This window comes from Amphibalanus amphitrite, unplaced genomic scaffold (assembly GCF_019059575.1).
Source record: "Amphibalanus amphitrite isolate SeventyFive unplaced genomic scaffold, NRLGWU_Aamphi_draft 000836F_arrow, whole genome shotgun sequence".
In the NCBI taxonomy this organism is placed as follows: domain Eukaryota; kingdom Metazoa; phylum Arthropoda; class Thecostraca; order Balanomorpha; family Balanidae; genus Amphibalanus; species Amphibalanus amphitrite.
This window is the reverse complement of record NW_024882330.1, coordinates 194,996-221,892: the sequence shown is the minus strand read 5'-3', so window position 1 is coordinate 221,892 and position 26,897 is coordinate 194,996. Positions and strand designations below refer to the sequence as shown.

Genomic DNA, 26,897 nt, shown 5'->3' with positions numbered 1-26,897 from the left:
CGATCAGCGAAGCAGTGAGCTCTAGCCTCGAGTTGTTGTCACAGCCACTTTTCTCTCCGTACCTTGCACCCTCAGGTTGCCACCTCTTCAGCAACATAAGGAAATTGCTTAGCAGTGGCAACTTCGCTGACAGCAAGGAGACAAAAGCAGCCGTCTTGGACGTGCCAGATGCGTCCAAAACCCACTTGGCTATGGAGGCCCAGGGGCCTCTCGCGAAGCGCTGCGCGAAATGTTTTTGTCTTAACGCTGGTTATTTGACTAAATGAACATGTTTGGTCTAATAAGTTGGCATCGTATCTCTGCTCCTTCATGGTCGGGCCGAGAACTTTTTGAACGCCCCTCGTACTGTAAATCCCTAGCTCCAACCGGCCCCTCCCGCCGTCCGTCTCCAGAAGCAGCTGCTCTGACTACTGTTGTTTATCCAATGCCCCTTTGTAGAGTGCTGTCACGACCGTCCGCCCCCAGGAGCTGTTTTGTCCGCCGGTGAGCATCCACACAGAGCTGGTGGGCGAGCCCGGTCAGCAGGTGCTGGTGCGGGGCGACTGTCTGGGCCAGGTGGCGCTCTGGAGGCTGCCGCAGCTCACCAACACGCATATACAGCAGCTGATGGAGCAGCACGGGGAGTACCAGTCGCCGGGTAGGTAGCAAACACTTATTTCTTGGTTTCTGGGAGAAAACAGCAGCAGGGGTGGAGAGTGGCACCATTGTCACAAAAAAAGGCCATGGCGTGTGTCAAGTGTTAATCAAACTCCTTATCGATTCATTGAGCTCTTGGCAGTGGAGCGAGCCATTGTATATAATTTTGTTATTACTATTTGTCGAAAATCTCGCTTCAGGAGATTTGCCTTCGCTGATGAATAAACACCGCCCCTACATCTGAATTTTCCTGTCAAGCATATCACCGACTGTGTAGCTAATGTGCCTATGATTGTCTCACCGTAGCGAGGCCTTGTGGCCCGTTCTCCTCAGCAGAGCTGCCGCCCACCGTTCTATGGAGCATCGAGCGCGCCTGGCGGACCATGAAACCGCAGCCGGTCGGAATACTGGACCAACTGGTGAGTTAGAATCCTGTTGACGCCGGTCTAGAAGGAAAGAATATACTAACACTAGGATGATGCTACATCGTTTCTGAGTGTTTTTCATTGTGCATAGACGTGCTTTTTTCGGAAACTAGTTTGTGCTCCAATGCTTACGAGGCGGACACAATATGTTTGGTGTGAGTCTTCGGTTCCGCCCGTTATGAATATGTGAACTCTCCCTTTGCTCCAGGAGAGCGGATGACTCCTGTTTCACCCCATACTACACTTATCTATTCGTCTGTCGGAGGAGTCTGCGGAAGGGCTCCGTTCCACCCGTTACTAACACTCCCTCTCCGTCCGTTTCAGGAGTCTGCTGAGGGCGGCGCGCCGCGTCTCACCTCCAGCATCTACCTGCCGCTGCAGGAGGGCCGCCTGGTCTGCGGCAGGGAGGACGGCACCATCATCATCGTGTCGGCCACTCACACCGTCATGCTGCATCTGCTGCACGGCAAACACCAGAGCTACGACAGTCAGTGACGGGGTTTTGTGGCAGAGCTCCGCAGAATGAGCTAGACATGGGGCCGTAACAGTAACGGAAAACGTATTAGTGTGGCAGGTCAGGAACGGGGAACATTAGAGCTATGTTTATCACTAACGGGAAGCGCCAGAGATACACCAGATCTGTTACAGTCAGTAACAGAAAACACCACAAAATATGTGACAACTCTCAATTGCATGAATATAAATTAGTTCAAACCTCGGTGTTTCTTGCGGAAATTGTAAGTGATAAAGAATGATGATTAATGACATTGTTAGTACGTTCATCTTTCAGCTTTGGCTTATAACAGACTCGCGCTGTTGTCTCTCGAAAAGAAATGATTTCTAACCCTTAGCATTACTCGCTGGTCTATTTCGCCCTCCGCTCTACACCCACCGCCTGTCAGTGCCAGCTGACCCCCCCCCCCCTCTCCTCCAGACTGGCCGGTGCACCAGATCCTGTCTGGCCACCGCGGCCCGGTCACCGCTCTTCTGTTCCCCCACCTGAGCCACTCGCGGTACCAGATCTCCCACCTGGTCTCGGGCGGAGAGGACTTCTCCGTGTGTCTGTGGGACCTGATAAATGGCGCCCTGCTGCACCGGTTCGTCGTCCAGGCGGGTATCGTGCTGCAGCTGCACGTGCCGCCGGAGAGCGTCTCGGTGAGGGGAGGGAAAGGAGTGGCCGCTGAGATAGGTCACTAGTGGATGCATTGTTGGATGATATGGACTGGTATCATGGTTAAATTTATGAACTTTTTGGCTATGATTAGCTCTAAATTGTCAGAAGTCAATGCTCATAGAGTGCAGACTAATGCGAATAATAATAATAATAGCGTTTCTTTTTAGTAAGCTTAGCTGCAACTGGCTGTATCATATATCGACTTTCCCAGATGTCATACGAATGTCAGTCCTGACTTCTGATCCATGATGCCGTGATCTGACCTCTAACCTGTCTCGTGTTCGGGCTCTAACCCTCCCCTCTCGCCCCCCTCCCCCCAGCCGCGAATGCAGCAGTGCATCTGCAGTGTGGCGGCCGACTACTCGGTGGCCCTCCTCTCGCTCAAGGAGCGCAAGTGTCTGATGCTGGCCTCGCGGCACCTGTTTCCCGTCACCACGGTCAAGTGGCGGCCGCTGGACGATTTCCTCGTGGTGGCTACAGAAGATGGCAGTGTCTCCGTCTGGCAGATGGAAACAGGTACGAACGGGATTAGAGCGGACAGTAGCGGGTTGAGGATGAGCTATAGATAATGGGACTGGGGCGGGAATGGTTTTTGGGGAGTGTCAGTGTGTCCGTCTATAGCAGATGGAAACAGGTAGGTGTGATTATTTAGGGAACCACTTTTGGAGGAGATGGGATGATCGTTAGAGTGGTGTATTATAGGGGATGGCAGTGAAGTTGTGTGGCGGACGGAGGCGGGTAGGGCGGGGATATGGACGGCAAAGGATGGTAGTTGGGACAGCAATGCAGATGAAGAACCCTCTCCTCCAATCTCTCCTGATGACATCTCGGGCTGGCGCGTGTTGCAGGCCACCTGGACCGGGTGGTGCACGGTACCACCGCCCAGGAGGTGCTGTCCGCTTGCGACGAGCACATGACCGTCTCCACCAGCGAGGGCGGCATGGCCAATCCGGCGGTGCACTTTTTCCGCGGCCTCCGGCACAGAAACCTGTCGGCCATCCGGCACGCAGCCAAGGTGAGACCCGGCTATCGGCACCGGCTTGTGGGCTTTATGTTACGTAGCTAATATAGGGAAGTGAAATGCCTTCCTTGGCTGTATGACATAGGCAAACTGGTGATCGATGGCAATGGATGGTACGGTTGTTTGTTGGAAGAGAGTAAGTGAGTGGAGTGTGTGATTGGCTTGGGATGTTTTTTGAGGATGGCACTTTTGCAGATATTGCTTAAAATTTCGAGCAGTTGAGAGTATGAAAACGTTTAGTTACATGTGTGCTTTGCGTTGTACGCTCGCAGATAAGTATGATACTATTGAGTTTAAGCACAAAATAATGCCGTAGATATACTCCAGTCCCCAGGTGACTGAACGGAAGTCACTACCACACCGCTCCTTTCCCGACTGAACCCCACCCTTCCGCTTTCCATCTGGCGTCCACAGCGCGGGTTGCAGCAGCTGCAGAACTCGCTCGGTAACCAGGGTCAGAACGGACCGGACAAGCCGCGCGCCTACTCCCTGATGGTGCAGGGCCTGCGCACCAGCCCCTCCGATCCGGACGCGCACGTGCTGTTCTTCGACATAGAGTCACTGATCGGTGAGTGGACGGTCGGGGAGGAGTGCCTGCCGCGCGGCCGGGTGCCGGGGATGGGGCTTGGGTGGGTGAATGTTGCAGTGTACGCGCTGGGGGTGCTGTGGAAAGACGCTTTGTGGGGTTGTGGATGGTGCCTGGTGCATATTGCTATTCTGTGGTATCCTTTTAGGCCCTTCCTCCTTAAGTAATTTGTAATTCCTTTGAACTGATTTAGTCACTCGTAGAGCCGTCACCGACGGTGGTGCTTAATTCGAGGAAAGTCCCTTTCAGACCTTCTTCCATTCGGTACACTCCAGCTGGTCGGGGAACTTAGAATTCAATGATAAATTTATACACTTAACGGAGCCTCTCATTACTGTAAGCCCTATCGTCGGCCGACCCTACCCGTGATCCGAGCTACTAACGGAACCAACTCATTTTTTGGACATCCCACGCAACTAAGTTACGGTGCCAAAGCAGAATATGCAGACCGTGTCAAACATTCCGCTTCCATCTCCATAAATGCCTGTCATGGTGCATATATGTGTAGGATTTTCGCATACCGGCGATGTAATATCCTTCTTGCTAATTCTTGTGGTTGCCTGTTGGGGTGGTGGAATGCGTGTTTGCTTCTTGTGGAATACAGCTACAGAGATGAGCTATGAAAATAAACACTGCTTAAACTCTCAACATCGTCATGATATAAGAGCGCAAAGCTTTTCAAACATTTCCATTTTACATATAAAACATTAGGCACGAAAATAATCAACTAATCTGAGTGCACTTGAAAACAATTTGCATCTCTCATCTCTGTGGCTGGCTGCGGTGCGCCTGCGGCGGGCGGTGACCGGTGCCGTATAACTATCACCACCCGGTGACGGCCACTGCTGATGGTGACCGGTCGCCGCACCGTGCCTGCCCGATGGCCGGTGAAGGACGGTGAAACGTCACCGCTCGGTAACCGGTGTCTGCTCTGCGGTGACCGGTGTGACGCTGTCTGGCCTGCGGTGACCGGTGGGTGCGGGGCGGTTCTCTCTGTCCGCGCTCTCCAGTGGACCTTCTGACAGAGGCGTACAGTCAGATGACCACCGAACAGCTGGAGGAGCACGGCCTCATTCAGCTGTCCGAGTACCAGCGCGTGCTGCAGCTGACGCAGTCCGAGTCGCCAGACGCACAGCAGAAGATCACAGGTACGCGCGGCGGGTGGTTTGAAGGAGAATCAGGAGTAACTAGAAGGCTACAAGTGTGAAGTTAGGCTGATCTGCTGATGATCATTGCTTCAGTCACTTTCCCTTATGCGCCACAAATAAGGCAGATTACTCACTCTACTTTCTCTCGTCTCATTGCTCATTGTCGGTTATCCGTGTCATTGTTCGTGTCCGTGTGCTATGTCTGCTTACGTCCATATTCACGTCCATATCTGGGTCCATGTCCGCTGATTAAATTCTTTTTTCATGTCCGCCTTACTGTTCAAAACCGTCTTCGCCCCAGTGCTTACGCCTTGTGTCTGCATCCGCGTCCATTCGTGTCTGTGTCTATTCGTGTGTCCGAGTCCGTGTCCGCTATTTGTGTCCTCGTCGAACCTCGCTGTGACCGGCGTCGTGACGGCAGAGTTCTTCGGCCGCGTCAAAAACAAGGCTGGGGACATGGAGAAGCGTCTGAAGGACAAGGACACGCGCGGTGAGGACAATAGTCGCCACCACTGCACCACCTAGCCGCGTCTCGTGTCTGTGTGTGTGTCTGTCTGCGTGTGTGGCCCGTGAGGGCACCCACGGCCGGCACGTGTCAGCGAATGCGTCTGTTGCAGCGTACTTGGCACGATGTCGAGGTGACTTCATAGACACGGCCGGGACACTGCAGTATTTTTGATAGCTGAGAGGGGATTGGGGAGGCGTTTGGTTTATTTGTTCTTTTTAGAGTGATTATTTTGTGTTTCGGTGTGCTCATTTTGTTGTGTTTTGCTTATTTGCTTGCATTGTTTAAGCATGCCGCGTAGCTTGTTGGAATGCTGTGTTGTTTGATGAAGCGATGCACATTGCACATACATAATTGAGTGCAGTTTTATTTTGTTTGCGTGACTGCTCCATGACATTTATTATATGTGCACACATGCATTACGACAGTAGACTAAGGCCGCGTTCGATGTCTCCTCGGACGAAGAACATTCTACGCAGAATATTCTATTTTGCGTTCGATGAAGCACACAGTCGGACGACGAGACCGGCCATTTTGTGCGCCACTTACACAATGTGCGTCAGTTTCGGAAAAGGCCCAAGTTTACGTTTCCATAGAAACCACGCACAAATGTCAACAACTTCTGCAAACAGCTGCTGCGCCGCTTTTGAAATACGCGCCATCATTGCCTCTCTGCCCACCGTAGTACGCTCAAAAGATTCTGCGCGGACGGCAAAGATTCTACGTGACGTCACGTAGAATCTTTGCCGTCCGTGCGACATCGAACGGCATTTTGGGCCCGGACGGCATAGAATCTTCGTCGTCCGGGAGACATCGAACGCGGGGTTAGTGTGCACTGTGCAGGTCTCCGGTCATCAATGATTTATAACATTTCCAGATCACTGCTTTCTGTGTGTATGACGATGTTTCCCGCTACAGGCTCACCGTACTATACGTTATACATGCATTGCAACAATGTGGAAAATGCTCAAGGCCCGCCATCTAGGCCGTCCATGCAAAAACTAACCCAGCTATTCCATGTTAAACCCAAGAGAGCCGCCAGATACTCTGGTCGCCTGATGTTCGCTGCATGAGCTCTTGACATAACAAAGAGCCCTGTTTTAACGATGCTCTTGTTTTATGCAATGCTTCGTTTTTCTTGGAGCTTGCAGAGGGACTATTGACAGAACTTTGCAACTGATGTTTCATCTATTTGCAAATGATTCAGGAGACATACTTATCGCTATAACACTTAAATGCCCGTCAATATTTGATTTTTTTATGGGTTATGCTACACGCTTGCGGTTACGTGTCATCGATAGCTCTCCGGCTAGTGTGGTCCGTTTGAGCCGCACTATTCCGTCGGACCGACTCTCCCTCACTGACCCTCCGTCCGTCGTGTTCTCTCCAGGCTATCTGTCTCGGATGAAGGAGCTGAAGGAGCAGAGTGAGGCCATCCGCGACCAGCTGAAGGAGCGCGCCGAGGGCAGCGGTAAGTCGCCCACCCCCTGGGGTAACCCCTCCCTCCGCATCACCCTGTGTGTGCCTGTTGTGTCACTGCACCCACACGCTGGCTTTGCTACACCACCAGCACCGCGCGCACCTCACTGGCTTAAAACAACCGACGGCTATCACACGGATGGCGCTCTGCCACAGCGTTTTTCGCTACTGCTCATCACGAACCGTTTTGCAAAGCTCCATTTTTTATGTTAGGCATCAAGCCAGTTGATGCTTCCAGCAACTACGCTGCCACTTCAGTCCATGCTATAGGCACGTCGAAGTATTTTTGGCGCGTGAAATTATTGCTCAGAGATGCACTGAAAGCAGCGTTACTTGCTTGCACAACCACATTTTAGACAATTTCTGTCTTCACAATCGTCACTTTGCACTGCTAAACAACGACGGTAAAGAGTCGCACATTTTCTCTCGATAACTGAAGGCCTATTCGAAGCGCCTGTCGCTTCTGCGCCTCCTATAAATGGTTATGTGTCGCTATATGTGTCTCTCTGTCTCCGCTGTCTCGGCATTGTCTCCGCGTTGTCTCCGCCCTGTCTCACTGTCTGCCCGTCTTCTACGCTTGTCTCTCCGCCTGCTCCTCGCTCTCAATCGCGCCTCGTCTCGTGCGCCGCCGCACCGGCCTCAGAGGACCTGCGGAAACTCAAGTCACGAGCTCAGGTGGCACGTACCAAGCTAGAGGAGAAAATCAAACACGAAATGGAGGACAACCCGGACGCGGCGGGTCAGTAAGCGGCCGTCTGCTCCCCGTAACCCGTACCCTTACCCCGTAACCCGTACCCCTGACCCTTCCGCGTACCCTTAACTCGTACCCCGTACTTGGATCCGTTTAGAGCGATCTCACACGCTGTAGCCGAGTTCGAAGCACCGCACCGCATGTCCTACCCACCAACGAACGAATAGAAAGGGGAATTGAAAAGGGAGTACATACATAACCCCTGGATAAATTGGGATTTTTGCTTCGTTAGCTTAGTATTGATGACAATCCTGACGAGCTATCTTTTTATGGCTATTTTACTTGAAAGGTAAGCAGGTTAATTATTGGATTATAAATTTGTAACTAGCTTTGGGAAATATTTTAAAAGTTGCTCTTTGAGTAGTACGAAACGTTTCATTTTTTAAATATTCTGAGTCTGACATTTTTCCTTCTTCTGGGTTTTGCTAAGTCAGCATAGCAAAATTCATGTTTCACATTCCATGATTTGTTATTTAGAGTGAACAGAATTTTGTTGTTTACCTCGACTTTATTGCGTAACATAATTTCGATCTTATTTTGAGAATGGCTTTAAAACAAACATTAGAACAGCCGCGATCAGCGCCAATATGCCATTCCGACACGTTTCCTCTGTCGTTCCCTGCTGTAGCTGCAACATTTGGTGCCACTCACAGCGTCCTTACACGGTCCGTGTCCTGCCTAACGCTGGTGTCGTCCCGTGGTGTCAGGCATTCTGGCGCGGGTGAAGGAGGGAGCCGAGACCATGGGCGGCATTATCCACGCTAAGGCCGGCGGTGTGACGCCTAAAGGAGCCGGAGAAGAGCACAAAGGTCAGTGGCGCGCCGCACCGGCCGCCGGCAGGGGCGCGGGATAGAGCGGTGGGACGGCGAGGGACAAACAGTAGTAGGGCGAGGGACAGAGAGCAGAGTAGGGGCGAGGGGATGGGATGGACGGCAAGGGGCTAGGGGCGAGGGATTGAACGGTGAGGCGGCGACAGGCGTGGGCCATAGAACGGGTAGGTTAGAGGGATATGACGGAGTAGTAGGGCAAGGCGACGGGTATGCCTGGATGGGCTGGTGGGTTCATAGACTAAAATAGCAGTCATCTCGACTCGGAAATTCTCTAGATTCACTTTTTACCCGCCTAGGAATTATCGCATGCCCATGCAACGAAAGTATCATGCATTGTCAGTGGCGAACTAATACATTTTATCAAACATACACAATACACATGCTCTTACATACACTCAGTATGGCTCTTGGCGCCAGTGAGGCTGCTAATACGAAGAGCGAACGCGAAGAAAGTGCTGTGGTTTTCAGAAATGATGCGCCCGCTTGAAAACAAGCGGGCGCATCTGCACGTTATCGTCACGTCATTTTATGCCTTTCCCAAATGGTGAAACTTGACACCTTAAAGTATGGAACATCCCTTTAACCAGAAGCTTCAGATTGTCGGTGTCCTCTTCCATTCCTCTGAATCCTGCTGTTTTTCGACTTTCGCTTTCCATAGAGTAGGCTGGATCACTTTCATCTGTTCTTTTCTACTTATGCCGCACGCACATGCGCTTCTATAGATGTTGCATTTGTTTCTTCGTCTCCATTTATCTAGAAGCAATGTGTTCTTTGTGGCTTCAAACTGCCATCAAATTGTTCGACGGGCAATGTGAAAAGTGCCATCGGTGACTTTTGCCATCCGCGTTACATTTGACGCATCTTGGGTCACTTCCGCTAGTGATGGCCTTTTTTAGTTGGTTGAAGTAGTTCAATTACAGTAGCCGTATGGCGTATACTTTATCTGATGGAAGGCTTCTTGGAGAGAAGAATGCAGTCTTGTGCCTAGTTTATCAGTAGTCAAGTCGCGTATTCCTCGAGACTGTCAATGACCAGCTCTGATCACCATTTTGATCAGAACGATATGAGGACGGGCCGCAAGAAATGGTCTGCTACCCCCCCCCCCCCTATGCACCCCTCCCTCCCGTCCCGTCCCGTCCCTCCCCTTTGTCGAACGGCCGTCAGCCAGCCGGCTGTCCGATCGGACCGCGCCGGCGGACGACCATGAGATGGGGCCGCCGGACTGCCGGGGCGTGGCCCTGCCGCGGCCGCTCCCACGCCCGCGGCAGGGCCATCCTGGCCGCCTCGCCGGACCCTCTGCCGCAGACGCCCCCTCCCCCCCCCCTACCGACGCGTGCTCCGGATTGCGGATGTCCGCGGGCGAACGGCTGGGGGTGACGTCACTGAGGACGGGTACCGGGTGGGTAGAGGGGGAGGGGGTGCTGGCTGGTACTGGTCAACCGGAGACGTTTTATCACAATGTTGATACCCTTTTTACGCATGCATACGTCATTGATGCAAATTTTTAGGATACCCACATACTGGAAGCAAACCAGTAACGCGCCTTTTGGGGCGACAAACGAGCGGGCGCAAATGTGAGTCCTGCGCGTGCGCGAGTGCGAATGGATACTCTCAACATACTTGTGTGGAGCACCATACTATGTATGCTGGTCGCTAACGGTGTACCAAATTTTGGCGCCATCGGCCCAGCCGTTCTCGAGATGTGGAAGCGTCACCTTGCACGTGTGTACGTGCAAATTCTGTTCCAACTGACTTCTGTCCGGCACCCTACTCGCTGGTCCCTAACCGTGGACGTGTACCAAATATGAGCGCAATCGACCCGGGAGGTCTGGAAACGGTCCCGCACGTGCAGTAGCACCCCAACTTTGGCACATGGAAATGCATTGCCTACCGACATGCGAAGTTTCAGCGTAAGCGGCCCAGTAATTGCCGAGTTATTGCAATGGGCACAAACTTGATACCCCCTCTTTTTGCAAGTGGCATGTGCAGTGGTCGTCACTCACATGCATCGAGAGTAGTCCGATGCTTGGAAGAAGGTTTGAAGTTATCCTACAAAAACGGCCGCAAATCAATCAACCCGGATGTTGCTTCTCGAAAGCGTAAATTTAGGAGAACAACTTAAACACCCTTGACTTTTCACGTGGTACGTACACACTACGATCACCTACTGTTAACCCCAGACGCCTTGAGACCCTAATTTTTCGCGATTGTTTTAAAACGCGCGGAATAATTTCAACCATATTTAGGAAATAGCTGTTTCAAGACCTGCCGAAACTTTTTCTTCAAATACATTTTGTTGTCACTTAAATATTTGTGGCACTTGTCATTGACTCGTAATGTTAACTGTTTTTCCATCCTGGATAGAGGCTTTCATACGTCATATGACATTAGGCTCCGCCCACGACGCGGCATTGACCCGTGCCCATCAGCGACCTCTGTACAAATGACACCCCTGCCATCTGTAAAGGACTATGAATTTCGCTGACGTTTCACGTGCTATGAATCAATAGCAGCAGACCGTCAAGTAAATGTTAGGCTGTTGTTGACTCTTGTAGGTATATGGGACCAAGAGGGCCATCACTCCTCCATCTACTACTCACACATGCTTCGAAAAAAACGTTAAGGATTCCTAACAAATATGATTTTCGATGTAGGATATCTGTTTGGTGAAATAGGTACGAGCGAGCCTTATGATGTGAAGCGAAGGCAATTAGCTAATTATTGCGCTGGTCGATGGGTGCATAGCGATGTACAGCCCACCGCTAAAGTAATGTAGGGTTTTACCAATCTCAACGGTTGGCTTTGACTGGCGATTGTTTAATGCGGAGTGATCGAAAAGAAGATGTCAATAGCTAAAGTTGCAGCTGCAAAGGTGACGGTACATATAAGCTACATTCAAAGTTTCATTGTAGTCTGGCTAATCGTTCCTAAGCTTCAGAAGCAGAACATACCCATGACTGAAACCCCACATTACTTCTGCTGTGGACTGTACAAATCAGGAGCTACTTGATGACATCCGATATCCCAATATCACCTATCCGTGCTTCTGTCCTCAGGATACTGAAATCCTTCTCCTCCACGCCACAACCCCCCTCCGGGCTGGACAGGCAACTTTATCTCATGCGGGCTGCTCCCTTGGAGCGGCACCGCTGCTCCCGAGGGAGCGCACCCCGTAGCCGGGTGCAGTGAGTGCCTTGGGGCTGGGTGGCCTGTCCTCTGGACGGGCTCAGCCCCGGCGACTCACTAGGGTGCCTGCCCAGACCAATGTCTCCCCCTAATTCCTATCATCCTTCCGGCTCTGCAATGGTCTTGTCAGACCGAAAGGGCCTAACCCAACAAAACAAAACAAAACAAATATCCCATTATCGCATTATCTGCAACGCCAAAGGCTTTAAATACAGGTGAATATTTCCTAACCTTATGTCAGTTATATGCCATCTGCCCGTCATTTGCAGCTTACCTATAAAAAAATAAAAATAAATCAGCGAACATATCAGCATTGTACAAGCAATGCGCATTGAGCATTTATGGCTCCTCGGTCATCATGTCGCTCTTTGGGCACTGTCAGACAAGACTTTACGCACAACTCCGCCGGCTTTCGGCACCGCTCGACCGTCCCCGCTCCCCGCCACAGCGCGAGTGACCCCGCGCCGGCCCGAAACCGCCGCAGGCCAAGACCACAGAGGCGGGGCTTAGCTGTGACGTCATAACGTATCACAGACTGACTGGTGATAGCCTCTACAGTCTACACGCCGGGTGAAAATCTTGCTCGAAATTTAACATTACGAATCAATGAGAAGTACCTGAAATATTGAAATGGCGACAAAATATCTAAATTGTAAAAGTTTCGGCAGGTCTTGAAACGGCCATGTCCTGAGCTTGGTTGAAATTCTTCCATGCATTTAAAAATAATCGCGAAAAATTAGGGTCTCAAGAGGTCTGGCGTTAACAGTAGATGCATCAAGACCAGTCAACTACGGGGTAGAAGGGCTCGAAGGGCTACCCAACAAATAGAAGAGGTTCTTTATCTTTCGGTTCCTAGTGGACATTTGAAAGAACTGTTCAAGAAGGTATGCAAATTTCTGTAACTGTTGCATTCCTTCAATTGCGTGTGCATTCTTTTGACACTTTATATTATCGAGATAAGGATTTAAAGTCCTGCTGCTGGACGCTGAAGCAGTACCTAATATTCTTTTGAGCTTTTGGCACAGCTCTGCAATGGAGTTATATTTCTCTAGGGTTATGTTTTGCTCATGAATAGCCACCATCCCGCGATCGTGCTAGAACAGTATTGCGATGGTCTGGTAGCAAACGCAAACCCGACATCCTTGCTGGCTCCGGCTGAGCTTTTGGGACTTGGCAGCCTTGGATGTTAACCACAGCAAGCCCATGCTTTCCCAGACAATCTCTCTCAACTGTACTCGTTTCAATGAGCATTATTGATTTTCAGATGCTTGTATGATTATTTACAGGAAGTATTTTATTGAAAATATTTTGTGTTTCTTTTTCATCGCCGAACTCTTTTTCTGTTACCATTTTGTTGTATACGTCTTTTATAATCCCACTTTCTTACTAAAACTTTTTTCGATGACATTATGTATTCAAAATAATGCATTTTAACGAAAAATCATGCGAATGGGTTATGGGATCATCTCAGAGTGGTCAATGTCGAAGGTGCACCCTGTCCGTGTGTGTCGGGCGGTCCTGATCGAGCCGCTCCGGCCGGGACGGGCACTGTGGCCAGCGGCCACCGCGCTGCGACGCCGGCGATCACACGGCGCCGGCGCCGCGGCGGCCTGCCGGCCCACTTGCTCGTCCGCTGACGGCCGCAGCCGGAGCGACTCGCACTGACCGCCGCCCACCGCACGGACGGCTGACTCCAGAGACAGACTAGCGACATGAACGGGCGGCGGACGCTCTAGGCGACCGGGTCGACCCGGTAGGCGGTGGCGTGTCCCGGGTTGAGGATGACCTCGGTCAGCTCTGCCGGGTAGCCGGCGCCGGCCGAGTAGGTGACGGCCGGGGCGGGCGCCAGACCGTAGCCGGCCGAGTAGAAGGCGGGCACGCCGGCGTAGACGGACGGCGTGGGGAAGACCAGGCTGCGCTTGTTGCGGCTCTTGGCCTCCTCGACGGCGGCCAGGTGCTCGGCGGTGGCGGCCTTGACCTCGGGCGTGAAGTCGACCGGCAGGGGCGCCACGCCGGTGTCGATGGGCGCCGTGCGCGTCTCGACGGGCGCCACGCCGGTGTCGACGGGCGCCACGGGCAGCGCGTTGCTGGCCACCTGGAAGCCGTTGGCGCCGGCCGTGTACTTGACGGTGATGGTCTCGCCCTCGGGGTTCAGGTAGCTGTAGCTGCCGACCACGTTACCGTAGGCGTCGCGCACGGCCGAGTGGGCCTGGTCGGCCTGCACGTGTCCGTACGACGCCTGGCCCAGCTCGTCCTGGGCGTGGTAGGTGGACGCGTAGCTGTAGGGCGCCGCGTAGCCGTAGCCGGCGTAGCCAGCCGGGTGGTAGCCGCCGGTGTAGGTGGTGGGGTAGAAGCCGTTGTAGCCGGTGTAGCCGGCCGGGTAGAGGCCGTTGTAGCCGGCATAGCCGTTGTAGCCGCTGTACAGGCCGGCGTTGTACAGGCCAGCGTAGGGCAGGGCGAGCTGGGCCGAAGCCGCAGCCACCAGGGCGGAGAGAGCCACCTGACGAGAGAAACACAATGTAAACGAAATGAATACGGTCAGTGTTGCGAGAAGCAGAATGCAAACGTGCTGGTTTACTCTACGAACTAAATGACCATTGTCCTCTATAACTACTGGATGCTACCCAAAGAGCCCAAGAAGAGCATCAAAAGCCCAAGAGTGCACTTACCAGAGCGTTCATGTCGCTAGCCGTCAGCGAGGTGTGTGATGCTGTGGTGGCGGCCGGACCGGCTTTTATAGTGGAGCTGCTCCGGTCCTGGCCCTCCAAGGTCTTCTCTGCCGGCTCCGCCCACTGTCGGCAGACAGCCCGGTGGAACCCTGGGTCACGTACCCTGAATTCTGTCTGGGATTGCTTGTAATAGATTTCATCGATATTTGACTCATGTTTCAATTGGCCTTTTGTCCTTTCTTTGCTTTCTTCTTTCATATCTTTCTTGTTTTCTTTCGAATTTTCCGCCGTTTCGAAATGGAGCTAGAGCCTCGCGGAGAAATGAGCGTGTGCGCCTTTACGAGACGCAGCGATTGGTACTACCTGATTTTGGGTTCTCAGTTTAACAGGTGGCCTCTGAGGTCAGGTCAAGTGGCCCTAAGCACAGATTCGGTTTTTGTGCAATTACTTTGTCATAAATGGCCGCAGAGCTGCGATTTTTGCATCATCGTGTTCGCCTAGCTCAGGGGCGTCGAATGGTACGAGACACGAGTATACTTTTGTTCGGGTGAGCTCAACTTAAGGTGTTGACCTCAGGTCAAGGTCTGTTTAAAGCCCCTCAGGTCACGAAGTTGGTGGAAGGAAGTCATATTGCATTTCATTCGATTCGGCAGGTCTTCCCAAGTCCATTGATGGCTTTCATCGTAAGGTCAACAATGGAAAAGTGAAGCATTGGACCCTGCAAGAAGTGCATGAAATCACAATTATGTGTGCTTGAGATAGTTGTAGATCATTCCCGGTACCAAAGTAACGGTTTCCATATTTCACCATTGACTTACAATGGTGAGGTAACCTGACCGACCTGACTTTATATAATGTTAAGAAAAAAATCCGAGCTATGTAAGTTGTGAGACCTCTAGAGGATACTACATAGGTCCTGTATGTTTCCTCTTCCTGTGAAAGCTCTTGTGGCGCTGAGGGTGTTTCGAAGTTGCGACTTGCGAGCGACGTTCGAGGACCGTGCAGAGGTCCACTTATGACGTCATTTGTCAGTGACCTGACCTGAACTAAAAATGCAATTGGTGTCACATGCTTTTGCTTGAATCAAAGGTCAGATTTACCAAGTTTCGGCTTTCTATCGCCGGCGTGTACCGAGCTACCGCGAAAAAAACCTTAGAGGCGGTGGCATCCGCCCCCTCCCCCCCCCCCCCCTTCGGCCGGCAAGGGTTAACCCTCGCCCATGTAGGGGGAGGGGGTTGGTGCAACCCCCCCCCCCCCCCTGAGGCTTTTCGGAAATAGTGCAAAAACCAAATTTTGGGTACCTTATGGGGCAAACCTTGCGCATCTTTTGATAAAAAAAAATTGACCGGGTCATGTCAGGTCACGGAGTTATGACGTCACAAAGGGAACTGCCTCCGGCCGGATTTTCACAAACTGAGTGCCAACGCCCGAGGTTTCCTGCCGGTGGTACGGACATCGGTTGATGGATCGTGATGAAACTTCCCATGCATGTTGGGGCAAGTATTGGCTATCATATGGTATAAGAAACTTGACCGGGTCAGGTCAGGTCACGGAGCTATGACGTCACAAGAGGAACAGCGTCCGGTACTATTTTTGAAAAGCGCCCGAACCACTATTTTGCTAATTCTTGTCACCTCAATGGGAATATGCAGCAATATTAGCTTCTATAGGGAGCAAATGGACCTCCCAAATCCAAAAATACAATCAGATTTCAAAAATTTAAATTTTGATTTTTCGAATTTCTGCCGCCGACTGTGACCTTGCCGACTTCCGGCGCTCCCAACGCGCCATTTTTAGAGCTAGGGAAACGAAATACATACCAAATGATAGAGAATTGATCAAGGAACACGATAGTGAAGGTTTCAAGTCGATATCTCCCACCGTTTTGCCGCAATCGCCGCGGAAAGTTGAAAAAAGTCTATTTTTCCGAAAATTTGACCTTTGACCGGTCAAAAGTAGGTCAAATGTTGACCTAGGACCAAAAAATATACCACCAATCGCGAGATCTCGGCGAGAGCAATCCGTGGGTTTTTTCCGCTAAGCTCTACGACGCTCCGTTTTCAAACGCCAAGGGGGGGGGGGTCGCACCAACCCCCCCCCCCCTGCATGGGCGAAGGTGGCAGATCGCCGTTTACGGGCGAGGGTTAACCTTCCAGGCGGTGGGGGGCATTTTTTTTGCCCCCCCCTTTAGTTTTTTCGATATATCTCGAGAACCGCTGCACCGATCGTCACCAAACTTTCAGTACCCTCCCGGGAGTAGCTAGCGCACATGGTGACAATTTTTTTTTTCCAAAGGCTATGATAGGTTGGCCGCTAATGACGTCAGAGTGACGTCATTTCTGCCATTTTCGACCCAAAAAGAAAGGTTTCGCGGGAAGAACTGCCAGGCCTACAGCTTTAGAGATACAGAAAAATGTTTCAGACATAAAAGGTGTGGAATTAAGAGGGCTACAAAACTGCTATTTCGGTTTTTCATTTTTTTTTTTGGATTTTGACCCCTAAAAATAAAAAAAATAGATTTTTTGAATATAATAGCCGAAAAATCCAAAAAGTTTTTTGAATTTCGAAAAAAACCGGAATATGTATGATAGTCCCTACCGCCTTCTATCTACATACCAAATTTGAGATCGATACCTCTTTTTTTGGCCAAGTTATAGCGAAAAAACTGTTCAAAATTGATGACGTCAAATTTTCAAACTCAATTTAAGCAATTCTAGACCTCGTAGCGCAAAACAAAGACCACCATTAGACTCCCCGTGACGAGCTGCATCGAATCAATACCCATTTTATGCAAAAATATCAACTTTGAAATTTGACCTTTTTTGACCTGACATTGACCTGACCTCCACCAGAAAGTGACCTAAATCGTACCTGATGATTTTATAACCACCACCATTGAGTTGGAAATGAAAAACTGGCCGTAAAACATGCATAGCACAACCTTAGTAAAGTTGGGTTTATGTGGGGATCCTTGGTGACCTTTGGTGACCTGACCTGTGACCTGACCTGGTATGACCAGTGACCTCTAATAGCAACATATGTACTAGACAACTGACGCCTTATCGCTGATTTTCGACAAAATGCGTTTTACTCGGTGTTATAGTGCTTTCCCTAGAAGCCCCGTGAACGTTGAAACATTTTATCTTTGACCTGACCTGTAACGTCATCGGTGACTCCGAGGTCAATGAAATTTTGTTTCCCTCGACAAATTTGACAGGGCTGTCGAATGCCGTTTGAATTTTCCGGACCCGTCCAGTAGTTTCGGAGATACGGGGGGGGGCAAAAAAATGCCCCCCCCCCCCTCGCGGAAGGTGGCCGGGAGGCCCACCGCCTGCCGGGTTAAAATTGCTAAATAGTTCAACACGAAACTTTCATTGCTTTCGGCTGCATCCTTTTGAGACCTTTCCAATGGACAAGTCTCAATGTCCTTACCTTTTAGTAAAACCAGCTAAAAATGGCTTTGGACCGAACATCGAACACTGTTTTCGGATTCTTTGGCAAAAAAATAGGCCATAAAATCTTCGTCACATGACCCATACATGACTTTGAATTTCCGTGACCATTTTTGACTGATGTACCGTAAACCGGGGTGAGTTGATATGGATTTTGAGGTTTTTCTAGATTTCTTTAAAAGTCACATTCATTTACGGAATTCTTTTTGTGCCAGTTTCATGGCACATACCTTGGGGAGGCAATCAGCAAAAATGAATAAAAAATGTATATATTAAGCCCCTTTTTTAAAACGCCAAAGTTCATATCAACTCACCCCCTGGGGGGTGGTGAGTTGATATGGTTTTGGATTTTTCCAAATTTCTCGGCTAAAGAAGCTCAGAGGTGAGTTGATAAAATGCCAGTGTTTAAAAAAAGGATGTGAGAACACATCCTAAAAGAAACCATCAGAAAAATGGTAGTAGTTTGGCAGCAGACCACACATTCATGAAAACGCAATCATGTCCAACACAGCGCTATCAAAATGCCTTGATTTTAGCAGCATCATTTTTTCGCTTTATGATACTTAGTTTTACTTAGAACATTCTGAACTTGGCTAGTCACGTGTCCTCAAGCCAACGGTATCAAAACTGGCAATATATTTTGGAATTACAAGTGTATTTTCTTGCAATTAAAACACATTGTCAGTTGCGGGTCAAGGTTGATATGCCTCTGACAGAGATAATGGATTGAAATGAAAGAATACATATACTTCTGAGCTTTTGTTGACCGGTAGTCAACAAAATATTAATAAAGTGAAGTAAAGCAAATCTAATTCGGACTGTGTTCTATAAGGTGAAATAAGCGACATAAAACAGAATTCGGCGTCAAAAGCCAAAATTAACCCTCGCACTTATAGGCGGGCGAACGGACCACCTCGGCTTTTCGCACATAACTCGCGCAAAAACCGACCGATCACGACGAAACTTTCAGTACCTCTCGAGTTTATCAATTCTACACATGTTCTAAACATTTCATGACCCTGACTCAAATGGTTTTTGACTTGTGACCTGATTCTCGAGACCATGCTTGGCCGGAATCGCGATTTGGCGTAGTCGGCTCACGTTATCCGCGCATTTCCAGTCTTTTTGTGATTGTAACATCCAAACATGTACTCGTAAATGATGTTGGTCCCACGCAGTATTGTGGGTGTCAATCAACTGTCAAGGTCACCTGAAGGTCAGGTCAGGTCATTGACATTTGGTGACCTTGGTTCACCTTTGGTGTTTTACATGTTTCCAGGGTAATTTCTTTCGGGCCGAATTCGAATTTAACATGCATTTGATCATTTATGAAGTAGTTTTAGTGCCTTCGTAACATGTTACGACACCGTCAGTGGTAGTTGACACTTGACACTCCCTATGGATAGCCGGCAGGACACCTACTGGTTGACCTGACCTGACCTGACCTGGCCTAAATGTACGAAGACATCTGTGATCAAAACTAACATGACATTCGTGATCAGCAACAGCCAAAAAATAATAAACTCGCTTTACGAACTTCAAATAACCCCCTATTTTCCCGACTTCTGGGTAATTGACCTGGCCTGGAAGGTTAACCAATGACCTAGGACCTTAAAGTTGGTTATCATCGGCTTCCTCGCGTCTCGGGCAACACGCTCATTTTTTTTTCCGCGAAGCTCTAGCTCCACCAGGGGCCAAACGACGATGGGATTCCAACGCCCCCCCCCCCCCCTATACGTTAAACGCTGGCAAAACACGAATACGGGCGAGGGCTAAAACACCAGTCAATTTCTTTATATTGTTTGTTCCATTTCATTTTGTCACTCATTCTCGGTTGGCAACTGCCAAGCAGGAAAACTAATCAGTTTCACGAGATCAGAATTCCCGCGCTGTTAGCCATACATAAACGACAGTTCTGTCATTTTCGAAACTACGAATAATTATAACAGTTTTTTAATCTATATGTATATAGGTGTTCTATAGTGTTCCTTTGTAGCTTGTAGGGAGCCATCTTGAGACTTGACGGGGAGTTGTGCTGTGCCTTTTGCATGTTAGGTATGTCCACAGAAAAAAACTTTGGGGTTACTGATGCTAGTTGTCGGACCTTCCTCCCCGTCTTGAGTTGAGATGTTAGTTTCACAACGTTTCGGCCAGTTACTCTCCGGCCGTCGTCACTCGTCAGGTGTTCTTTGACCCTCAGAAGGACCTGGATGTTGGTGGCGTTGCGCCGTACGCGTCAAACAGTTCGAAAGTTCCTGTAGTCAGCGGGAATCGAACTCGGGTTTTTCCGGTGCTGGTCCACGGTTGTAATCACTCCACCATCGAGGCAGATTTGACTATGGCCGGATAAGTTACTGGCTGAAACGTTGTGAAACTAACATCTCAACTCAAGACGGGGACGAAAGTCCGACAACTAAATTCAGTGATACTAACAGGCCTCGTCTCAAGCATTCAGAAAAAAAAACTAAAGCTTTTGGGGGTTGATGGAATGATGTGGGGAAAGAAAAGGAGAAGAGTTGGTCTAATTGACTTTGTCTTACCTGCAGACCCATATTTCATGCTAATTTGCATGCCTACCAGCCTGGTATCAGCTTTTATCATGCATATCAACTCACCACTTGATGGCATATCAACTCACCACCTGTCACTTTTCTTAAAATTATAAAAAAGCGTTGTTATAGGTGAAACCCAAAACTACCTGGGATCAACAGTAAATTGATGGTAGTTTCTTTCCCAGTACATGGTGTTTCATGAATATCCACCGTCTTTGCTGTAGGGTGGGGACTTTTCCTTAGTTTCAAAATCAGAAGAAAAAAAGGACTTTGAAAAAAGTAATGTGTTAAGAAGGCACTGCACCACATGCATGCCTTTCTCAGCTATATGCATCACTTATTGGTTGCTTCACTTCACAGAAAAGGTAAAACTGAAAATTGGTTTACAAATGGATGAGCAGCACACATTTTAACATTTTTCGAGCAATTTATATCAACTCACCACCCCATATCAACTCACCCCGGTTTACGGTATGTATTTTTAACCTTCGACTTCATCTGTAATTGGGCCTCCTATGCCCGTTGATGATGCTCTCAATAAACTAAACTAAACTAAACTAAACTAAACTGAACCTGACATAGCTATGGCCTGAAACGTAGGTACCAATTACATACACGCTTGCCTTAAATGCTGCTAATTTTCACTTTAAGCCGAGTTCTGACGTCATCGTTAAAGTCGAGGTCAATGAATTTTTGCCGGAAAGTTTTGACAGCTTTCAGACGCTGTTTGAATTTTGAAAATCGAGCCAGTAGTTTCAGAGAAAGGATGGGTGCTCTGTAGCCCTCTCCCGTTACTCTCGTTATGGAATATAATCAGGACATGCACGGGTTAATTAGTTTGCTAAGGTGTCTATGGCCCTAATTTCTTATATTATCCTTCAGGTCACCCTCAAGGGGCCGCGAGTTAATACTCGCGGGTTAATATTTCATTTATCGTTCGTATACGTTAAAGGAAAGATGCGTGTGTTTTGATTTTCTCTAATGGCCTCCTGATTCGAGATGACAAAAAGGATAGGTTTCCGTTTCAATGCCGGTTACATTTTCGGCGGTTCTCTTTCATATTTTAGATGAGGTGTAGAAAGATTCCAATACGAAAGTGAATGTATATATTCAGCAGATGAACTATACACCAATGAACCGTGCGTCAGAGTCACAGGGGGATCAAACAGTGGTCGTCGTCGTCAATCATAACGGCGTTGGCTGCGTCTGATGACGGCGAGTCCGTGTGTCGGGCGGGCGGTCCTGATCGAGCCGCTCCGGCCGGGACGGGCACTGTGGCCAGCGGCCACCGCGCTGCGACGCCGGCGATCACACGGCGCCGGCGCCGCGGCGGCCTGTCGGCCCACTTGCTCGTCCGCTGACGGCCGCAGCCGGAGCGACTCGCACTGACCGCCGCCCACCGCACGGACGGCTGACTCCAGAGACAGACTAGCGACATGAACGGGCGGCGGACGCTCTAGGCGACCGGGTCGACCCGGTAGGCGGTGGCGTGTCCCGGGTTGAGGATGACCTCGGTCAGCTCTGCCGGGTAGCCGGCGCCGGCCGAGTAGGTGACGGCCGGGGCGGGCGCCAGACCGTAGCCGGCCGAGTAGAAGGCGGGCACGCCGGCGTAGACGGACGGCGTGGGGAAGACCAGGCTGCGCTTGTTGCGGCTCTTGGCCTCCTCGACGGCGGCCAGGTGCTCGGCGGTGGCGGCCTTGACCTCGGGCGTGAAGTCGACCGGCAGGGGCGCCACGCCGGTGTCGATGGGCGCCGTGCGCGTCTCGACGGGCGCCACGCCGGTGTCGACGGGCGCCACGGGCAGCGCGTTGCTGGCCACCTGGAAGCCGTTGGCGCCGGCCGTATACTTGACGGTGATGGTCTCGCCCTCGGGGTTCAGGTAGCTGTAGCTGCCGACCACGTTACCGTAGGCGTCGCGCACGGCCGAGTGGGCCTGGTCGGCCTGCACGTGTCCGTACGACGCCTGGCCCAGCTCGTCCTGGGCGTGGTAGGTGGACGCGTAGCTGTAGGGCGCGGCGTAGCCGTAGCCGGCGTAGCCAGCCGGGTGGTAGCCGCCGGCGTAGGTGGTGGGGTAGAAGCCGTTGTAGCCAGTGTAGCCGGCCGGGTAGAGGCCGTTGTAGCCGGCATAGCCGTTGTAGCCGTGGTACAGGCCGGCGTTGTACAGGCCAGCGTAGGGCAGGGCGAGCTGGGCCGAAGCCGCAGCCACCAGGGCGGAGAGAGCCACCTGATGATAAAAAAACACCATGTTAACAAAATGGATATGGTGTCCGAAAATATGAATATACAAGTTGACAAGAAAACAACAACTTTAAAACAGTATTGTGAGAACATTAATGCAAACCAAGTAGTGAATGCTATCATAAGAGCCCAAGAAGAGCATCAAAAGCCAAACAGTGCACTTACCAGAGCGTTCATGTCGCTAGCCGTCAGCGAGGTGTGTGATGCTGTGGTGCCGACCGGACCGGCTTTTATAGTGGAGCTGCTCCGTCCTGGCCGTCCAAGGCCTTCTCTGCCGGCTCCGCCCACTGTCGGCAGACAGCCCGGTGGGACCACTTTGTGGCATCTTGATAGCTAGGAAGTGATCATATGACGTTGGACGTCAGTTTGGTGTTCTGTTTTTCTGGGTTTTCAATCGAAGTGTCTTGTGGAAATTTCTAAAAGAAAGTCAGTGAAAAGATTAGTGAAGTTAGTGGAAAGACTGGAAGGTACCGGGTGTCCCAGAAAAAAGTACCAAATTTAAATTAGGAGTACAAAGAAAAATATGCGCGTGACATGTAAAATTTTAACATCAATCGAAAGCGTCATTCATGGAAATTATGTTGTATGGCTCGAGCGCTCTGTCAGTCATGAAGCCGTTTAATACTGAACAAAAAACCAAAATAGTCGAATTTTATCTCAAACACGGATCAGCCGTTTTAACGCAAAGGCAGTATCGCAGACATTTTAAGGTCCGAGAAGCTCCAACGATAAAGACCATACAGCGTCTGACTGAGAAGTTTCTGGCAGAAGGGTCCATTAGTAACCAGAATGCCGGAAACAGTGGTCGGAAAAAAAAAACATCTCGCAGCCAGGAGGCCATACGAAAGGTCGCAGAGCAGGTTGGTCAGACGCCGAAAGTGTCGGTGCGGCGCCTCGCGTCTAGGGTCGGTCTCAGCAAGTCCTCCACTCACAGGATTCTCAAGAAGGATCTCGCCTTATCTGCCTTTAAGCTTAAAGTGTTTCAAAAGCTGTTTGCTGCGGATTTTGAGCAGAGGGAACAATTTTGCAAATGGTTTTTGGAAAAGTGCACAAACAACCCAAACTTCTTGTCTTGTGTTTGGTGGTCTGATGAGGCCCATTTTCATCTGAACGGGCAAGTGAACCGCCAAAATTACAGGTTTTGGGCGGAACGGCCACCAGAGGAAGTTCTCGAGGCTCCGCTGCATTCCCCGAAGGTGACTGTGTGGTGCGCGTTGAGCGCGCAGGGAATCATCGGCCCATTCTTGTTTGAAAATGGTGCTGGCGAGACGGTCACTGTCAATTCCCGGCGCTACCTTACCATGCTTAAACGCTTTTTGCGGGCACTCACAGCGAGTTGTGCGGACACCCTGAACCAGCAATGGCTGCAGCAAGATGGCGCAACGGCGCATACATCACGCGCCAACTTGGCCTGGCTGCACGAGTGTCTAGAGGGGCGTGTCATCTCCCGGCGGGCCGCGGTGACCTGGCCGCCGCACTCTCCTGACCTCACGCCCCTCGACTTTTACCTGTGGGGTTATCTGAAAAGTGTGGTGTATCAGGAGGCACCAGAAGACCTAGCGATACTGAAACGGGCGATTCGCGCGGCCATTCGTGCGATTCCACCTTCCGCATGTGCTCGGGTCGCAGAGGAAGCCTGGTGCAGGGCGGAGCGGTGCCTGGCCCAAGAAGGCAGGCACTTCGAACATGTGCCGGTGTGAGTGACAGGAAGGAGTGGCATGGTCCATTTGTAGCGCAAATAAATCTCCATGGAACTGGCTCGCTTTTGATATGCGTTTAAAGCATTAGTGCCGAATAACAAAAAATATATTGTCTAAACAAATGTGGTACTTTTTTCTGGGACACCCTGTATTTATGAAGCTTATAATTTTTCTGTCACCAGATCAAGCTTGATTTTTATCGTCTTATGTTCTGGGAACGGCTTCCTTCACCTATCAACAAGCGGTCTGCTACATCAGATCGCTTTATACCTTCAGTCATTGATTCTTTCGATACATTTGGGTGACCGTCACGACTCGTAACACGCGGCAAATGAGGGGTGTTAAAGCTAAAAGTTATTGATAATAACTCTGGGATGACTGAGTCGATTGCGCTGAAACTTGGGCTTTCGATGGGCACGGGGCACCTACCTGTCGATGCATTTTTATGCGTTTTAGTTGAGACTGGAGTGTTACTGCACGTGCGCACGTGCAGAGGCCGCTTCTACATCTCAAGAAGATTCGGCCTTTTGCGCCCAAAGTTGATGCGCCGAACGCGATCGGTTAGAAGCGTGGTCCGCGAAAGACAGTAGTTGGTCTCACTTTGCACATGCGCATGTGCAGGGTTGAATATTACGCTCGCTCGTTTGTCGCCAAAGGCATCTTATTGGTTGAACGGCCACCCGTCGAAAAAGTGGCTTACTGAGGAGACTGCAATGCCGAAATAGGTGTAACCAGCGATCCCCGCGCGGTAGTGACAGCAACGTCACACGTGGGTGTATCACCCAGGGTTGTATACCAATCAAGTCGATTGAATTGATTGATTTGATTCAACGCGTATTTTGAGTTGATTGGATTGAGTCGATTGACTTTTCGAGATGACTGGTTGACTGACTCGTTTGACTTTAGCGACTGGTTGACTGATTTGATTCCCGAAAATTAGAGTGACTCGTATGATTGAGTCGATTGAATGGAAAGTTGAAATAAGTTTTAGTTGACGAAAAATAATGACACCAATTGATGACATCAAAGATCACAAAACTACACTGAAAACTGCTTGTCATCACAACTGCAATATGGGGTAGATGGCCAAATAAAGAACAGGGCCTAAACATGAACAGCCAACTTTGACTTTCAACTGCAATAACTGCTCCAATCCTGTGATAGAACCTGGCGATGCACCTACCTACCTTTCTGCACTCAGCAGGAAACTTTTTTTTAATCCAGATGACAAAGTGCAAGGCCCTATATACTAATAAAGTGTGATTCATTACTAATTCACATCTCCACATCTCCTCAGAAACAACCCACTGAACTCTATAAATATCTGAAACCCCTACAAAAATAACTGAAACAAAAGCGCCGTTTTCGTCTCGCTAATTACGTTTACATTAATAGCTAATTTGCTGCATTGTTTAATTTGCAGCAGAACGTTTGTTGATCCTTTTCTCCTGAGAGCCTAGGCATAACATATGTATTTAATATATTTCATTTTCCTTAAAATATTTTACCGAATATTATTAAGTGGTTTTATTTCAAATGAAATAATAATTAAAACGAAATTGGTGTTGTACAACCGATTTATTTTATGATGATCTACCATACTACATGATAATCAATGACGTCATCTTACCAAAAAATCAAAAGACGTAGAATAAGGATTTATAAAAGCTTAGCATACTTCTTGGCAAAACGTTTTCTTTGTTTTTTCGCAGTCGCACCCGTCGCCTCGCACCAACGGCATTTAATTTTCCTTGTTCTTCTTCCTTTGTCCTTAACTTATCCTGTGGTTCCAGAGTCCCTGTCCTTTCCATTTCCTTTTAAATATATTTTTAATGCTCATCCCTATCCCCCAGTCCTAACAGTTTCAAATTGTATTGCAATAAAATGTTTTGAATTCTTCACATATAACCTATTGTAATATAAAATATAAATGGAATATAAAAGACGGTTAACTTCCTCCAAAAACCGAGTGTATCCTCCTCTCTCCAACCATCTCCCATTCATCGTTATTTTCCATCCACGTGTCTTTGCGCGAGAGCAAATTATCAGGCATCCGTCAATCACATGAAATACGTTAACAGTGAGGCACCATCGAACACCACCCCCTGACCTTCAAGGGTCACTCACTCTGCGGTGCCGAACATCCTCTACTGCACCTTAACACCACCCCCTGACTTCCAAAGTCGCTGCGGCCTCGAACGTCACCAATATGCCAAGGAGTCGTCGCATGGCAGTCACCACTGACGATCCAAATCTGGAGCTCTGCCTGGCTTCTGTCACCATCGGACATACTCAGGCACCGTTGGATAATTAATTAACCCTGGATCTGCACCGTCTTCCCCATCTGTTCTTCGGCATCTAACCACACCACTGAGGAATCTGGCACATCACCACGAGATAATCTTCCAAGCTCCTTCGAAGGCTTCCACAAAACTTCTTGCCGGACAGAAATCCGGTTGTCACATTTACGCCACTCATGCTGAGATGACAGGCACACAGAGCGCCATCTCACTGCATAGGGTTCTCCTCGAGTACCTCCACAGGC

The 26,897-nt window shown here is 49.8% G+C and overlaps 2 protein-coding genes across 2 annotated transcripts in view; one reads left to right on the top strand and one right to left on the bottom strand.

The window, feature by feature from the left end:
- Nucleotides 1–465: 465 nt before the first annotated feature.
- Nucleotides 466–26,897, top strand: part of LOC122366883 (WD repeat-containing protein 7-like) — a gene marked incomplete at its 5' end in the record, with an annotated part of 47,878 nt that continues 21,446 nt past the window's right edge. Inside the window, 12 exons of the mRNA XM_043339529.1 lie at nt 466–637; nt 970–1,055; nt 1,386–1,548; nt 1,996–2,216; nt 2,556–2,751; nt 3,084–3,250; nt 3,671–3,824; nt 4,853–4,990; nt 5,412–5,480; nt 6,886–6,966; nt 7,618–7,713; nt 8,433–8,534. Of these exons, the coding sequence (XP_043195464.1) occupies nt 466–637; nt 970–1,055; nt 1,386–1,548; nt 1,996–2,216; nt 2,556–2,751; nt 3,084–3,250; nt 3,671–3,824; nt 4,853–4,990; nt 5,412–5,480; nt 6,886–6,966; nt 7,618–7,713; nt 8,433–8,534 (1,645 nt within the window). The remainder of the gene's footprint in view (nt 638–969; nt 1,056–1,385; nt 1,549–1,995; nt 2,217–2,555; nt 2,752–3,083; nt 3,251–3,670; nt 3,825–4,852; nt 4,991–5,411; nt 5,481–6,885; nt 6,967–7,617; nt 7,714–8,432; nt 8,535–26,897) is intronic.
- Nucleotides 21,504–23,063, bottom strand: LOC122366877. The gene is made up of 2 exons (XM_043339520.1): nt 22,818–23,063; nt 21,504–22,638 (listed from the first exon to the last, which is right to left on the bottom strand). Exons 1-2 carry the CDS (start codon nt 22,827–22,829, stop codon nt 21,871–21,873), a joined length of 780 nt encoding a protein of 259 aa, XP_043195455.1. The 5' UTR covers nt 22,830–23,063; the 3' UTR covers nt 21,504–21,870.